This window comes from Peromyscus eremicus, chromosome 8a (assembly GCF_949786415.1).
Source record: "Peromyscus eremicus chromosome 8a, PerEre_H2_v1, whole genome shotgun sequence".
Classification (NCBI taxonomy): domain Eukaryota; kingdom Metazoa; phylum Chordata; class Mammalia; order Rodentia; family Cricetidae; genus Peromyscus; species Peromyscus eremicus.
Genome location: NC_081423.1, coordinates 27,915,534 through 27,932,468, shown reverse-complemented (window position 1 = coordinate 27,932,468; position 16,935 = coordinate 27,915,534). Strand labels below are relative to the sequence as shown.

The 16,935-nt window shown below is 39.8% G+C and overlaps 1 protein-coding gene across 2 annotated transcripts in view; it reads left to right on the top strand.

Moving 5' to 3' along the window:
- Positions 1-16,935, top strand: part of Ublcp1 (ubiquitin like domain containing CTD phosphatase 1) — a 17,470-nt gene extending 535 nt beyond the window's left edge. The window contains exons 2-11 of one of the 2 annotated variants that reach the window (XM_059270372.1): positions 2,571-2,768; positions 3,575-3,666; positions 4,008-4,093; positions 4,172-4,287; positions 5,649-5,747; positions 7,904-7,941; positions 8,411-8,509; positions 11,208-11,324; positions 14,116-14,243; positions 15,875-16,935. In XM_059270372.1, the coding sequence (XP_059126355.1) occupies positions 2,615-2,768; positions 3,575-3,666; positions 4,008-4,093; positions 4,172-4,287; positions 5,649-5,747; positions 7,904-7,941; positions 8,411-8,509; positions 11,208-11,324; positions 14,116-14,243; positions 15,875-15,902 (957 nt within the window). In that variant the 5' untranslated portion in view covers positions 2,571-2,614 and the 3' untranslated portion in view covers positions 15,903-16,935. The remainder of the gene's footprint in view (positions 1-2,570; positions 2,769-3,574; positions 3,667-4,007; positions 4,094-4,171; positions 4,288-5,648; positions 5,748-7,903; positions 7,942-8,410; positions 8,510-11,207; positions 11,325-14,115; positions 14,244-15,874) is intronic. The other variant, XM_059270373.1, reaches the window with a different exon arrangement.

Sequence of the window (16,935 nt, the reverse complement as noted above, 5' to 3'; positions counted from 1 at the left end):
CGCACACTCACTTTCGCCAGGCTTAGTGAAAAGTTCACACTGTTTCTTTTGAAATTGCCGCCTTTGAGCTGCTTTTAGTTATGCGGTGCTGGGCGAGTCGCTGTGACTTATTTTGCAGGTTCCTAATCTGTACAGTCAGGTCAGTTGTTAGTTCAGGATTGCGAAGATGAATTGAGATAATCACGATGCTTAGCATGCTCTTCTCTCACCTATGACGTTCATCTAGCTCCTTACACCTTACATAGTGCTTTCAGGTGTTATCGCTTGTCAAAACATGGAATTTCGAATTGACTCATTTTAGGGTTTAGCAGGCTGAGGGCCAGAGGTAAGAATTGACTAGGCAAAGCCAACACAGGATGTTAGGCAGAACTCCAATTGAAATTTAAAAATATGTTCTTTACATATTTCATAAAATTGTGCTTCTGAGTTTGATTGCCAACACCCACCATCCACCCCCATTTGGGGGGGACTTATGTAATAAACTATTAGAATTGTATAAGAAAAAAATATAAAAATGTTCATGCTTTTATGTCCTGCTTGAGTCTCAGTAGTGATTGAAATAAGATTAAAAAATTAAAAGGTTTTAAGGACTTAAGTGGTAAAAGTTTGTATAACCTTTATTTTTATTTTTATTTTTTCTATGCCCGGCTTTTTAGGGCATTTACCAACTTGTAGTTACCATTTGTGGGAGAAGTTCTCTATGAAGTATTGCTGCTCTGTTTTGTTAAGCACATGGAGCCAATGCCATTGACAGATTTTTCTAAAGCAGGTAGCATGGAAGAGCCTAGGGGAACGGCATGCTCAGACGTCAGCATGCTTCCGAGATGGAAGAATAAGACTGGTTAAAATGTTAATTATTTGGTCCCTTTCCTTTACTTCTGATGGCACTTCCAAGAAGTCTTTTACAGTTAGGTCCGTGCTCTTGGTTGGGAACACTCTCAGGGTCTTGAAGCTCTGCTCTGCCCATCACAGTACAAATTAGCGCTAGACGCCTTCCTAACTCTTACGAACAGTCATTCCCATTTCTGTGCAGTACAGAAGAATGACATGTAACTATTTCAGTTTGACCCACATGCCTTTTTATTCATGGTCATAACACTTGGGGGCAGATTCTGCCTAAAGTGGCATTTATTGCCCTAATTAGTAGGCTTGCTGCAAATTTTCTGTAGAACATTATTAATGTACGGGTAAATATAAATGTGATAATAAAGGGAAACACATAAAGCCAATGTGAGTAGGGATTTGTTAATCGTTTATTATGAGCACAATGACAGACTTTCCAAGTTAGGTTTTTGCAGATTTTTTTTTTTTTTTTTTTTTTTTTTTTTTTGGTTTTTCGAGACAGGGTTTCTCTGTGTAGCTTTGTGCCTTTCCTGGAACTTGCTTTGTAGACCAGGCTAGCCTTGAACTCACAGAGATCTGCCTGCCTCTGCCTCCCGAGTGCTGGGATTAAAGGCGTGCGCCACCACCACAGACTGTCACTTAAATTTTAACTTCTCTAGCAGTTGGTGGTGATGATTGCATGAATAGTGAAATCAAATGCTTCATCACGTACATGAAAGCTTTGCAAAATGCCAATATTCTGAGATTAGGAAACTCCATTCTCTGACCTATGAAGGAAATAAGTTTATAAATGTTGAAAGCTTTATGGGACAAGAAATCTGCATTTATAAAGTTGGAGAGAATAGCAGCTGCCATGTAACATTTTTGTGGTTGGATCTATATGAGCAGGTTGGTTGGTTTTAATTGAAATTTGATGTTTAACTCCTGTAGATCCACTTTGACATAGACAGTTTTGATATAATGTGTATAGAGTGTGTAGAGATTTAGTCAAAACTCACACCAATTAGATGCTCATGGGTAGAGTATGTAACTATTTCCTTAATGGAAAGAGGGGATATTTTTATCAGACACTTATTAGATGAGACAATCTTTGTACATCTGGTCAATTCATAAAATATAAAGCACATAATGGTATATTATCTTGGGCTGCCTGAAACAATAAACTTTTGGCTTTAAATTTATTTAACTAAGACTTACATAGTGCTTACCAGGACCTATGTGAGTTAGAAATGTTAATTGATTTAATCATCATAAGAAGCCTAAGATGCAAATAGTATTCCTCTGTTCTCCAGATGAGGAAAGGTATATGCTAAGCAAGATAACTTCAGGAGTCAAATAGTAAGTGGGAAATCTAGGGTCCAAGCCCAGGTGGTTTGTTCTGGGTTCAGTGCTCCCAATGAATGCCTCTCTAACATTTAATAAGTATGGATATCTGTTGTGGAGGGGCTTGCCTCTCCTACATAAACCCAACCAAACAGAGCAGAATGGGTAGGCAGCTCATCATTCTTCTCTAGTTGAACAAGAGGAAGAATCTGAAAGAGTGTAGGAAATACTAACTCTAAGCCAAAACAAGTAAAAAATTGTAACTTGTAGGATTCTGGGAGTAGCTTTCTGAGGAGGCACACTCATCTCTACCGTTAGGCTGTACAGTAGAGTTCAGGCTGCAAGCACTTTTTGTTTTATCTGTCAATTTTAATTTCTTACATTTGCATGTGCCTGTCTCCTAGGTGTTTTGTTCTGACAGAAAGCTACCACTTCATATGCTTGAAGAATGGCACTCCCCATCATTGTGAAATGGGGTGGGCAGGAGTATTCAGTGACCACACTTTCAGAAGATGATACTGTGCTGGATCTCAAGCAGTTCCTCAAGACTCTTACGGGAGTGCTCCCAGAGCGCCAGAAATTACTGGGGCTCAAAGTTAAAGGTGATCTCCCCACTTTGATGTTTCTCCACTGGTGGTTATGGGTTTTCATATTTGCTATTATGGGTTTTTTTTTTTTTTTTTTTTTGGTTTTTCGAGATGGGGTTTCTCTATGTAGCTTTGCGCCTTTCCTGGATCTCGCTCTGTAGACCAGGCCGGCCTCGAACTCACAAAGATCTGCCTGCCTCTGCCTCCTGAGTGCTGGGATTAAGGGTGTGCCTTTTTTTTTTTTTTTTTTTTTTTTTTTTGAGTCTCTTAAACTTGTTTCAGTGATAAAAATAAGAGTAATGAACAGTTACTTGAAAATACCACTACTGTTTGGATGACTTTGTTCCCCTGACAGTTGGTATTTGCTTGTTAAGGCTTTGACATAGAAATCCCTGGCGAGAGTCATTTATTGCTGGCATCTGTGATGTACCTTTCATTATTTCTTGGGCCTTGTTTTCTTCTCAAATTGCCTCGTTTCAGAAGTGGAGATTATACTTAGTTTATTGGCACTGTTCCTGTTTAGCTTACTTGTATCTTTTATGTCATTGTTAGGTGAGTTTGAAGTAATAGAGAAGCTATAATTTAGTCTTGGGCTTCAAGACTTGTAGAGCAGTGCAGTCTTTCTTTTGAGCATGAGTTGGTTTTGCTTGGGTAGTCCACTACCAGGCCAGGTGGGACTCGGGGACAACTCATTTTCTGTAAGAAAGAAACAAAAGAACTCCCAGACTACCGGAGCTGTTGATGTTTGGCTGTTATGTGATGGGAGAGTGGAACCAGCACCTGAACTTTAGTGAGAAAACAGTCATTTGCTTGTATTGTAGGCAAACCTGCAGAAAATGATGTTAAGCTTGGAGCTCTCAAACTGAAACCAAATACTAAAATCATGATGATGGGAACTCGTGAGGAGAGCTTGGTAAATGTTTACTTTTGTTACCATATGTCCCTTTGAAGGTGTTACGATACACACTGTACTGGTATAGCATAGTTTTAATTGTGGTAAAACTTTCCATCTAGTGATCAGTGAAAAATAACTGCACGATGAATGTGGTATTAACTCAGCAGAGCCAAGTAATGGGGACTTTTTTAGTATAGAGTTAGTTGTAAGTATAATGTAGCCTATGTAGTAAAATTTAACATGTCAGATATGCCCAGGGGACAGTAATTAACAGGGGAGCTTTTCCCGTGGTGTGTGTTTGAGCTCAGATTGCCCACATGTGTTTGTTACGGTGAAACACCACTTTCCTGTCTTAATAGGAAGATGTCTTATGTCCTCCCCCTGACAATGATGATGTTATCAACGACTTTGACATTGAGGATGAAATAGTTGAAGTAGAAAATAGGTAAGTGTTCTTGGCCTTCAAAGATGTTGTCCTGTGAGAAGAGAGGGGATTTTCATCTGATCTCACCTTTTCTATTAGGGAAGAAAACTTACTGAAGATCTCTCGCAGAGTTAAGGAGTATAAAGTGGAAGTACTGAACCCTCCCAGGGAAGGGAAGAAGCTTCTGGTGCTGGATGTCGATTATACATTATTTGGTGAGTCTGTTAAGGTACTCTGCTGGTCTTTGACTTGTAACAGTTTCCACTCACTCCTCCCCCACCCAGCAACTCTGTGTTTACATGAAGTACTTGAAAGCTTTTATTGTTACAAAAATAAATCATTCATTTACAGATAAGCAAATGAAGGCATTACCTATAATTTTGAGAACCAAAGATGACCACTTTTAATGTTTTGTTTTTTTTTTTGTAGTGTATTTCTGTGTATCTCCTTTTTTTTGTTGTTATTTGCTATGAATTAAATATATATTGTGCTGGCTAGTTTATGCCAACTTGACTCAAGCCAGGATTATCTGGGAGAAGGAATCTTAATTAAAAAACAAAAATGCCTCCATACAACAACTGACCTGTAGGCAGCCCTGTAGTTGGTGCATTTTCTTGATGGATGATTGATGTGGAAGGGCCCGGTTTACTGTGAGTGGTGCCTTCCCTGGGCTGGTGGTCCTGGGTGCTATAACAGGCAGGCTGAATAAGCCACGGGAGCAAGGCAGTAGGTGGTCTTCCATGGCTTCTGCTTCACTTCCTGCCTTGAGTTCCTGCCCTGACTTCTCTCCATATTGGACTGTGACCTGAGAGCCGGAAGAGCTTTTTGGTCAGAGTGGTTTATCACAGCAATAGAAACCCCAACCAAGCGACATACCTAAAAATATTTGTAGGAACATGGAATATAAGTTCTTTGTGGGGGCATAGGATGTGAGTGTGTCATAATTTAACCAACTCAACCCTGATTGACACTTTTATGAGGACTATTTTAAAAATAGTGTTTTATATTTTACCCTTGTTTTCTGTTTAAATATATTCAGGCACCTTTCTTAAATTTAAAATTAGTCACGTCAATTGAAAAAGGAAGACATTCATTTCATCTTCTAGTATTGGCAGTAAATAAATACTTTCTGCTAGTAAAGTTTTCTTGCTTGTAATCCTAAACGTTGAATGTGTTATAACTTAATGTATACTTTGCTGAAGAATTAATGAACTAATTGTACTTGTTGTACAGTGAAGTTGAATTTTCTCAGAATGATGAGTATATGTGAGTATGGGGGCCTTGCTTACTCTTCATTATTGTGAATAATATTCAAACTAGATGAGAAAAAAGTATACAGTGGTCCGTGTAAGCCTGACTTTTTAGTGTTGCTCTTGGCATGTTACACAGAATTGATCCACTGAAACTGCAGTTCAAGGGCGTTAAATTCTGTGCTTTGCAGAACTTCTGCTCATCCTCAGTGTCCTTCAGTCTCAAGCTGTTTGCAGTTGATTGCTTTTTATAATGGCTTCATTCTACCCAGTACTTGTCCCTGATAATAAACTAATCATTGTTTTTATGATCCATTTTCTTTTAGATCATAGGTCTTGTGCAGAGACTGGGGTAGAGTTAATGAGACCATATCTTCATGAATTTCTAACATCTGCATATGAAGATTATGACATTGTTATTTGGTGTAAGCTTACTTTTTTTTAAATCAGATTTCCATGGACATAAGGTTGTTATTTATATTATTCTACTGTACAAAGCATGACTTAAAAAGACCTGTTTAAATGTGAAAGCATTTCTAAAATGATGTTTGACTTTCTTACGTCATTATATGAAGTACATGTATATTTTCTTAATAGTAAGAAGATAGTTGAATATAGGACAAGAATAGACCACAGTGTTCGAATAGAAGTTCTTATTTATTGGTTTTTGCAGTGCTGGGAACTGAAGTAGGGACCTTGTGCAGGCTAAAGACACACTCTGCTACTGAGCTCTATCTCCAGCCCTTAATCCTTAATCCCGCTCCCTTTTTTCCTCACTCTAGATTTTGGATAGATATTTGGAGACAGCCTTTTTTTTTTTTTTTTTTTTTTTTTTTAAATCTTAGCAATGTAACTGGACAGAAATAACAGTGTGAGTTGCTTAAGGACAAATTAATACACATCAGAAGCAGTGCTCCTGATGCTGAGGTCTGTGGACTTTGACGGCCATGTAGACCCGTGATAGATGATGACTTTGCTGCAGAGTAGGAACTTGCTGTCTCAGTAAGGTCACACTTTGAGTTCATCTGACATTTGTCTTCCCTTTTCTTCATAAGTGAGGCAATGCATTGATTGACCTCCCATCCCCCTTGCAGACATTTGAAGTTATTTCTTGGCAATTTCCTAACAGAGAGTTACCTTGGATGGAATAAGATCCCATCAAGTATAAAGGTTTGCCATGTAATTGTAATAGGTATTTGGTGAGAAGCCAGAGAGTTGGTTGCTGTCTGTAAGCTTCCTTTGTGCTTTCCTTCTGAGTCACAGTGTGTCCCTGTTCACTGACACTGAACATGGAGAAAGTATGGTCATTTCAGGGTTCAGCTTGGGAGAAGAGAGCTCACTGGAGCAAAGTTTTCGTTGAGCACCTCTGACATGACATCAGAGAAAAGAAAAATCCTCTAAATGTTATTAAGTTCTAACTTAAACATTTAGAGAACCTTTATAGTTATATATTTAAAATAAGTTGTTGGTAAATTATTTTATGGTTGTAAGTTGAAAAGGGATACTTACTTTAGAGCTAACTACACTAGGATATTGTGTTCTTTGTGAAATCAGGCAGGCCATTTAATCTCTATGAACCTTCCTTTCTTCACCTAGAAGTAGTAACTTGACCTCTATTTTAGGTTGAGGTAAGAATAGATGTACCAGTATAGTAACTAGCACCATTGCTAACGTACAATCATGCCTTAACAATGAACGACTGTTTCACTCTATGTGTCTCCTTGTTTTTCTTCTGGAAATTACATGTACAGAACAGGTACTTAGTTAACTTTTTTCTTACGATTGTTTCATTGTAAATATGACACTCTAAACTTCTAGTTTTATGGACAATTCTGCATGTAAAGTGTAAGTTGAAACCAGGAAGAGCATGTAAAGATGAGGCTTGGATTTTGTGTCAGTGATTGCGTCGGCTAATGTCTTTTGGCGCAGACATATAATGTAACCTAGGGGATTTCACTCATTTGTCTCAGGTTTGTTTTTAAGGTGGTGGGTTTCCTAGGCGGTGGTGGTGCATGCCTTTAATCCCAGCACTCTGGAGGCAGAGACGGGTGGATCTCTATGAGTTCGAAACCAGCCTGGTCTGTAGAGCGAGTTCCAGGTCAGGCTCCAAAGCTACAGAGGAACCCTGTCTCGTAAAACAAACAAACAAAAAAAGGTGCTAGGTTTAATGAACTTAGTCTGCCAAGCCTGACAAAGTCCAGCTAGTCTTCCACATAGACATTTGACACACATCGTTAGTGTGTTTACACTGGCACCATGTGTGCTTATGTATGGCCTGGATCTGCTGCCAGAGAAAGTTGAGATCTGCACATCTCAAACAATTTGGAATGAATGAAGAATAGTGACAGGGCTGATTTAAAAGGAGTTTGGGGTTTAGTTTATCACGGTTACCTCTGTTATACAAATAAAAGTGGTTTAAGTATTATTATTAGAAGACACACTAAAGTAAGTTTATTAGGGACCATTATTTATGATGTTTTTAAAGTTGTGGTCTTGCTTAAAAAGCTTATTTATTCAGAAGAAATTAAAAAAAATGAAACTCAAACTTTTCATATGTATTGTATTATTCCTCATGTTTTAGCTGCAACAAATATGAAGTGGATTGAAGCTAAAATGAAAGTAAGTGTTAGAAACAAGCCATTTCACAATGTTTTGAAATCACATTTGACAGATCAAAGATTCTAGAACTGAGTAATTTCATTTTTACTGGCTGTCTTTTAGTAGCTACAGATTGCAGTATTGGGAGTAGAGGTGTGTGAGCCTGCTCAATGATGGGTTGATCTGAATGCCCAAGCTGGTTCCAAGGAAAAGCTAAGCCCCTTTTACCTTCCTTATGCTCCAGCAGTGTTTGCTTTGCCCTTTGCTCTGGTGTGTGACACTGATGAGGTGGTTCATTCTCAAATGGCCAGTTAGGAATGAATCCACTTCTGGGTAGTCACTGGCACGGCTCAGCAGAACAGACACTTTCCAGTTGTGTCCCACCATTGCTGTAAAAAACTAGCATTTTGAGACGTTGCAGATAGAATGTTCAGAAAGCCTGGGATTTTTGCACACTTGTATTTTAACCTCCTGAACATTTGTGTTCCAGGAACTGGGAGTGAGCACGAATGCCAATTATAAGATCACCTTCATGCTGGACAGTGCTGCTATGATAACTGTGCACACTCCAAGGAGAGGGCTCATCGATGTAAGAGCTCCTGTTACTTTTGTTAAAATGACGAACTTCTTGTATTTAAACAGACAGAAAAGAAAAAAACTAGAAAGAATTTAGAATTTCCTCTGAACAGATAGTAAAGTGACAGTTGAGTTTTGACAAAGACATTGTATTTAAAGATTTACAACACTCAGGAGGCAGGAAGATCTTTCTGAGTTAAAGGCCAAGCCTGATTCCAGGCCAGTGAGGGCTAGGATACATAATGGGACCCTGTCTCAAAAATAAATAAATAAATAAATAGATAAATAAATAAATGAATTTTTAAAAGTTTAAGTAAATTAAAATGATGCAAGTAAGGCTATTGAAGGGCTATCTAGAAAGGAACTGTGTCGAAGCTAGCCATGATGATGGTGGTGAAGTACTGCTGGACAAGGTGGAAAAGAAAAACTGAATATTATCAAGAAGTGTGCTGGAAAGAAACCAAAGTGTACTTACCCTCCTCTAGAAGAAGCTGATGGATTATAGAAAATAGAAGAGGACCAGGCTTTAAAAAGGAAGAATTTTGACATGGTTTTCTCAAGTGACTGCTCTCCAGGCGTTACAACAGACACAGTTAGTAATAAAGATGAGGGAGATGTCTGTGCCTTTTGAAAACATGTAATAGCAATGAAGAGAGCCGGTGGTAAAGTGTAAACAGTGGCTTAAGTGCATGAGGACTTGCTCAGTGCAAGAACTATTGCACACACCAGGAAATACGACCTGGTGCTTGCCTTCTACGGTCCAAGTGTTAGAGAGCTCAGGAAACACGAAGCACAGCAGGGCTGCAGCAGTGGGACATCAAAGGACAGCTAACTGCCGGTGGTTAGGCGGAGAGCCGGGGTTGGTGCAGTCCACTTCCTCCTTGGATGTAGCAGAATAGTTAAGGACTGCACGTAAAGGCAGTCTTAATGAAGTTTGCAGAGTGGCTCTTAGCCTTTGTGTACTCTAGGATTCCCCTTAACTTAGCAGTGAACTTTCTGAGGCTGTTTTTTATTTAAAAAACAAAAACCAAGCCTGGAGGTGAATGATTCAGACTGTCTAGTTGTTACCTATCATATTGACACATGGTTTGAAAATTTCCTTTGTGCTTTCCTATGTTTCAGATTATTCTGTGGTCAGGAATATTAGTGTACTAACTTTAAAGAAGTAGTCCATGTTTGGGAGAACACAGTGTGTTAGACTTAAGATGTAGGATGTAGGTGTCCTGGTGTCTGAACAAGCTCCTCATCAAACCTGAGACAAGTTCCCTGCAAATCCCTGGAGTCTGGATTACTGTGTTAATTCCTATATTCTTGGCTCAAGAATTGGGCAGTTTTGTTTCAGGAATAAACAAATAGTAGAAATAATTTAGGTGAAAAAAATGTTAAAATAGTGTTCCTAAGGAAGAAAATGTCATCTTCATGTTAAGCTGAGGAGGACCCAAGACACTCCTGAAGCATTTTTCTCCTTGCTGCCTGTTTATCTCACATCACTGAGATAAACTTAGAAGAATCTGCTTTTTAAAAATTGATGTATTTGCCGGGCGGTGGTGGCGCACGCCTTTAATCCCAGCACTCGGGAGGCAGAGCCAGGTGGATCTCAGTGAGTTTGAGGCCAGCCTGGGCTACCAAGTGAGTTCCAGGAAAGGTGCAAAGATACACAGAGAAACCTTGTCTCAAAAAACCAAAAAAAAGGAAAAAAAAATTGATGTATTTAAGGCATTTTCTGAATGTTTTGTTCATTCATGTTTATTCTCCAAAATAAAAGGTTCATGGTTGGTGAACTCTTCCTCCTAGAACAATGGATCTCAACCTGTGGGTTGCAACCCTGTGGGGTGTTAAACGACCCTTTCACGGGTCGCCTAAGACCATCAGAGAACACAGACATTTACATTATGGTTCATAACAGTAGCAAAATTACAGTTATAAAGTAGCAATGAAAATAATTTTATGGTTGGTGTCACCACAACATGAGAACCTGTATAAAGGGTCGCAGCATCAGGAAGGTTGAGAAACACTGCTCTAGGAAGCCATTCCTCCACCTCATGCAGAGCTGGTGACTTGTGACTCTTCTGTAGAGAAGCATGTTGTCAGTTTCGGGTTTTGTGAGACTTTTATAAACTATGTGAGTGTTAGCAGATAGGTCTGTATAGAGTTTTGTTCTTTTGTAGTCCTGGATTAGGAATTCTGAAACAAAACCAGTAATTAAATTCTGGTGTCTTTGAACTTTGTGGATCACATGCGCTAGAAATCGGGCACCAGTGCCAGTGGTTTCAAGACAAAATCTTCTGGGCACAGTGATATCTACCTCTGTTCCAGAACTCAGGAGGCTGAGACTGGAGAAATAGGAGTTCAAGGCTCCCCTGAGCTGCAGAGTGAGGCTCTGACATGGTAAAAACAAAGAAACATCACACAAAAACCCCATTATATATATTTGCAGTAAGATACCTAAATTATTAATTGAAAGAGCCCAGCTTAGTTTTCCTCACTAAGATGTCCCCTAGAAATACCTACGCTTTTTTTGCCCTAGAATCTTCATGGGAAAATTGTGTAAAGTGTTATGGTAGGGTTAGGTGAGTTATACATGCACAAGCTGTTGAACAAGCCTGATGGTCAGCCAGTGCAGCCCTACAGACAGGAAGGAGCTTGCTCTACTTTTAGAGTGGAGTGAGCTGTTAATACATCCTGAGTTAAATATAAACCTTTATTTTAAGGTGAAGCCTCTTGGAGTCATTTGGGGAAAGTTTTCTGAGTTCTACAGCAAAAAAAACACCATTATGTTTGATGACATAGGAAGAAATTTTCTAATGAATCCACAGAACGGACTGAAGGTAAGACAGTTTTAATTGCTTTAGGCTAATGTAACCTGAGTGTGGAGTGTCATGGAGTTTTGGATGATCTTTCAGTTAATGATGTACAGTGAGTGTTAGCATGGGCCCTGTAAGGTAACAGAGCAGAAAATTTCCTGTTGCCTAATATTTTTACTGTGCCCTGTCTTTGTGTAAATACTTAAACATTGTGTTAAAATTGCCTACAGTATTTAGTACAGTAATATGCTGTGGTTTTGTGCCTGGGGAGCAGTAGCCTTTCCCATTGGGCTTAGGTATGCAGTAAGATAAAGAGTGTATTCTGTGATGTTCAAACATTGGTGAAATCCATTTCATGTATCTCAGGAAAGGAAATGTTAAGTGATGCATGACTGTACACACACACGCACACACACACACACACACACACACACACACACACACCACCTCACCCACAATTTATCAATTTACTTGTGTGTGTGTGTGTGTGTGTGTGTGTGTATGGCTGTTTGCAAGAATGAATATGTGCTTGTCACTTGTGTACCTAGTACCCACAGATTCCAGAAGACGGTGTAGGATCACTGAACTGGAGTTACAGATGGTTGTGAGCAACCTTGTGGGTGCTGGAAGCCAAACATGGGTCCTCTGCAAGAATGGCTAGTGCTCTTAACTACTGAGCAGTCTGTCCAGCCCCCTGTGCTTATATTCTTATGGTCACAGGAGGAGGGAGTTTGAGTATGAGGGGAAGTTCAAGTGAAGATGAGTGTTGCCTTTTGCATTGTCTCTTTGGTTAGCCAGCCCACTTGCATATTTAGTTTTAGCTGGCTCTGTGGGAGCAACCTGATGTTCTGGCCAGCTGCCTCTAGTAGCACCTTTTCTTTTTCTTTTTTTCTTTTTCTTTCCTTTTAAATTGAAACTAATAAGGGTTTTGTGATTCTTTTTTTTTTTTTTTTTGAGACAGGATTTCTCTGTGTAGTTTTGGTGCCTGTCCTGGACCTCACTCTGTAGACCAGACTGGCCTTGAACTCACAGAGATCCACCTAGCTCTGCCTCCTGAGTGCTGGGATTAAAGGTGTGTGCCACCACTGCCTGGCGGGTTTTGTGATTCTTATAAGTCTAGTGGAGATCTTAGAATTATCAGGCACCAGAGATAGAAGGAGCCACATGTATCTTGTACCCTTTCTTAATTCTAGGATGACAAGTCAAGACTTACTCAAAATCATGCATATAATGGGTGTTTGACAGAATTTGGAACGAGTCTGTGTGACTTTGTTCTGAGTCAGTGATAATCTTAGCATGAGTCACATGAAATCTGTGTAGGAACCTCAAAGGCATCTCATGCTGGCAGCAGAAAACATTGAGGCTCAAATGCTTCTGATGCCCATGGCTGCTAACACATCTGTAAAGTATGAAAACAGAGGTTCTCCATGACAATAGTGAGCATGTCTCCATGTGAAGTGGAAATCCTGTTGCTAAGAGGTTCTTTCTCTGTCCTGAACGTCTTAGCCAGCTAGGTTCTTGATAAGGACAAGGGATGGGAACTTGTAGAAAGTAGATCCTTAAGGCTTTTATAAAGTTTTGAGTTGACTTGGTGTTAGTGCATACTGAGTGTAGTGCAGGTGTCAGAATGGTGATACAGGCCCGGATTTTAGCACAGATTTAGCCTGTTGCTTTGGGAGAGAAGCAAGTGTGTGCATTCTGTACCCTGTCTTTATTCTGAAACAAATTCCAAGTATATATTTTATTTAAAGTTAATTTTAATTAATTTTAAAATGTGAAAGGCTGTCTTGCGTTGTATAAACATACCTGAGTGATCTTAAGAGAAGACAAAACGATTAGGGAGGTAATACAGAAGCGCATATCAAATTAATGGTTGAACAAACTGTAAAAATAACTCATAATTCATTCTCTCACTGTGTAAGTCAAGATTCATTCTCTCAATTCTGTTTTCTTGACTTTTATAGTTTGAACTAATGCTTTTTAAGTGAAGTGGCTTTTTTTTTTTTTTTTTGGTTTTTCAAGACAGGGTTTCTCTGTGTAGCTTTGCGCCTTTCCTGGATCTCTTGCTCTGTAGACCAGGCTGGCCTCAAACTCACACAAATATCTGCCTGCCTCTGCCTCCCGAGTTAAGTGAAGTATTAATATTATAAAATATATCAACCTTACAATTTGGGAGAACATGACTGCCCTTTTTATGGAAACTGTTCTTTATACATAAATGACAAAGTGAAATGTTTATGGCAAAATGTGGCAGAAAACCGGCATTAATGTGTAATAATTTCAGCTGTATAGGAGTGCATAATGATGTCAGTTCCATCCTCGGGAAGCTCATGTTGGAGGGAGAGAACTGGCTCCTGGAAGTGTTTTCTGGCTTCTGCACGTGCACATGCACATACAGGCACACAGCCAACAGAGAGATGTGTAGACAGCATAGGAGTGCTGCAGTAGAGAGAACCCCACTGTGCTCAGGTCAAGCTTCTATCTGGGCTGACCCTGTACAGCGTAGATAGTGTAAATGCAATCAGGTAGGGAAATCACTCAATGACAGAAGGAAATAAAATGTGAGGAGCACAGACTGCAAGGTAGGAGTGGCTGTGTAGATCCCAGTGCTGGAGGAGGAGGCTGTGGTGTCTGCCTTGGGCTGAAGGTAGACTAGGCAGAAGAGCTTAAACAGTACCCGAGACTTCTGTAAACCGGAGTTAGGAAAGTCTTTTGCATTGATATTTTAGCGTCAGTACCAGACTGAAATGATGGAGTAGCCCAAGCTTTTGTTAACTTTCCTGCCACACCATGAGGTTTGTTCCTTTTTTGACAGATAAGACCTTTCATGAAAGCACATCTGAATCGAGATAAAGACAAAGAACTCATGAAGCTCACTCAGTATCTCAAGGAGATAGCCAAGCTTGATGACTTCCTGGACCTGAATCACAAGTACTGGGAAAGGTAAGTGCTAACCATCGTTTAAATGTCTCTTTACACCAAGACTGGAAACATGTTGGCAATGCCAAACTGTACCCTTAAGGTTTTTATGTTTGTTTGTTTTCGAGATGGGGTTTCTGTGTGTATCCCTGGCAGTCCTGGAACTCGCTTTGTAGACCAGGCTGGCCTCAAACTCACAGAGATTCGTCTGCCTTGGCCTCCTGAGTGCTGGAATTAAAGGCATGTGCCTCCACTGCCCAGCTGTGCTCTTAATTTTTTTTTTATATAAAGTGGGAAAACATTTTTTCTACTGGCATTTCCTCAAATGTATTTCTTCCAACCCCTAACTTACTCATAAACCCACATTCCTTCAGGTCTTTAATGTTCAGTAGTAGGAACTTGAGAGGCTGGTGAGTTGCTTTGTAAGGAGGCCACCTTCTGAATTCCCTGCTCCTCTCACCATGGTTCTTTAAGGCAAGGTCTCTGTGCAGCCTATGCTGGCTTCAAATTCTTGGTCCTCCTGCCTCAGCCTCCCAGCAGCTGGGCTTAGAAACATATGCCAGCACATGGGACTGACGAGGAGTTGACCACTAGTACCATGCTCTGAGTTGTGTCAGCATGACATAGTTTAGGACTGCAAGGAACTTCAGTGGATAGCAGCAGAAACAGAAAAGAAAACAGCTGCTTATGACTTTTCATTCTAAGGATTACCATATTGGTGTAGAGTCTTCCAGAAGACTCTCTTTCTAAGTACAGCGATGGAAAAGTCCAGTATAGATTGCAGTCAACATCAAGGTGACATAGCCAGGAAACCAGGAGACATGGGAGGGTTGTGTGTCCTCCAAGTAAGGCTGTCTTGAAATCAGACCTAAAAAGATCTGGTCCTGGTGTGAACACCAAAGGAAACCTCTCCTGGGCACTTTGCTCCTTTAGATTCCACTTTGGGCCTTTTACATTACTTTGGCATATAGCTAATGATGGTAGTTTCTAAGTGTGAGAAAGGGTTGGAAATTTTAATGTAGCAGCAGATCCTATTAAATAATATCAGGAAACAGTGGATCACTTGGTAAAACCTTTATAGTCTTTTCTTTTTGTAGTGCTGGGCATTGAATCTGGGGCCACATGTATGTTGTGTAGCTACATCCCCAGCTCTCTTCTTTACACTCTTGAGCACAGTCCTTTTTTAAAAACATTTTGTGTGTGCATGTATATGCATGCCCTGCCACCTTTAGTATCTTTTATTCTACTATCTTATTTTTATGCAGGAAAAAATAAGATGTTTAGATGAAGTCTAAGTTAATTAGAAATCACAATAGTATTTAACATTGGAAAAGGCAGTATGATGTAGTAAGTAATGTTTGCAACTTCCAAAGGCAAATTGTGAATCTGAGCAGCCTGAATTGGCAAATTAACCTTTGTACCTGAGAAATAGGAGGAAGTTCTAGCAGAAATTCATTCTGCGGCTGCTGTGAAGGTTAAAGTCAACACATGTACTTACAACAGCCCTTGGCACAGAGCACTCAACAGTTTTTAGTAGCTGCTAACTACTCATCTTGAAAGGCCCGTTATTGAAATAAGTCCTTTGGCAGGAGAGGTAGCTTGTTTTCATGAGTTTGCCTGATCCAGCTTTAACGTATTTATCCCATTTCTTGCAGGTATCTCTCAAAGAAGCAAGGACAGTAGTTACCAGTTACATTCACAGTCGAAGATCCTTGAGATCCAGGGACATTTGTTTCTTCGCTAGGCATTACCGTGATTGTGCTGGACTCTGATGCAGATGCCAGGCTGCCTAGCTGTGGTCTTCCAATGCTTTGTAAATTTAATTTTGTATTTTTTTGAAGATCATAAAGTGCTAAAAAAAGAGTTCTCTTCCCTCTATGTTAATTTACACTTGGAGAAAATGTTCTCTGGCATTGATTATTGAGGCGTTTTCCAAACCCTCTAAAAAATGGAAAACAAAAGAAAATGAAAGGTGGAGAAAAATATAGCCACCAGTGTCATCTTGTGACTTTGGAAACAAGTTTATCTTACGCTTTTGTCTCCTTGTATAATCAGCTGCCTGAGTCTGAGACCAAACCCATCTTGAAACTAGCTAGTGCTTTCCTCCCTGAAACCAAAAGCAAAACCAAAAAGCCCAAACAAGCTTTTAAATAATAACAAGTTTGTTGTGCCGAAAACTCCCTAGAGTTGTTCTTCCTTGTCACAGAGTTCCTGTTGTGCAGTTTCCCAGGAAGGTCTGGAAGCTGGAGCTGTCAGTGTTCTTTAGAATGGAGGACGTCTGTGTACCTTAGGTGGCAGGGCAACAAGCGGACTGAAAGAACACTACAGGACAAGAGTATGCTTCTTCTTGTGGCTAAGTAGAAGCACTTCTCCCTAACACCGTAGTCATGAGCACAGCTTACCGCAGTAGTACAAAGGCACATTCACCAACTCCACTCTGAAGCATGGATAGTATTTCTGCCTGCTCCAGCTGTGTGTCATTGCTAACTACTAACACCGTTGCAGCAAACATATCTAGCCATGAGATTAAAAAGACCTGTTACTTGCAATGCTTAAGCCTGCCAATATGTAATGTGACCACTGTTTTGTGTTGACAGTATTGCTTTATACAGTTCTTGTATTTGAAGGGAATTGCTCCTTTTAGATGAACATGGTGTACATTGTTCTTATGGGACTATTTCAGTGGTGTAAATAATAAATATCTTTTCTTAAAATA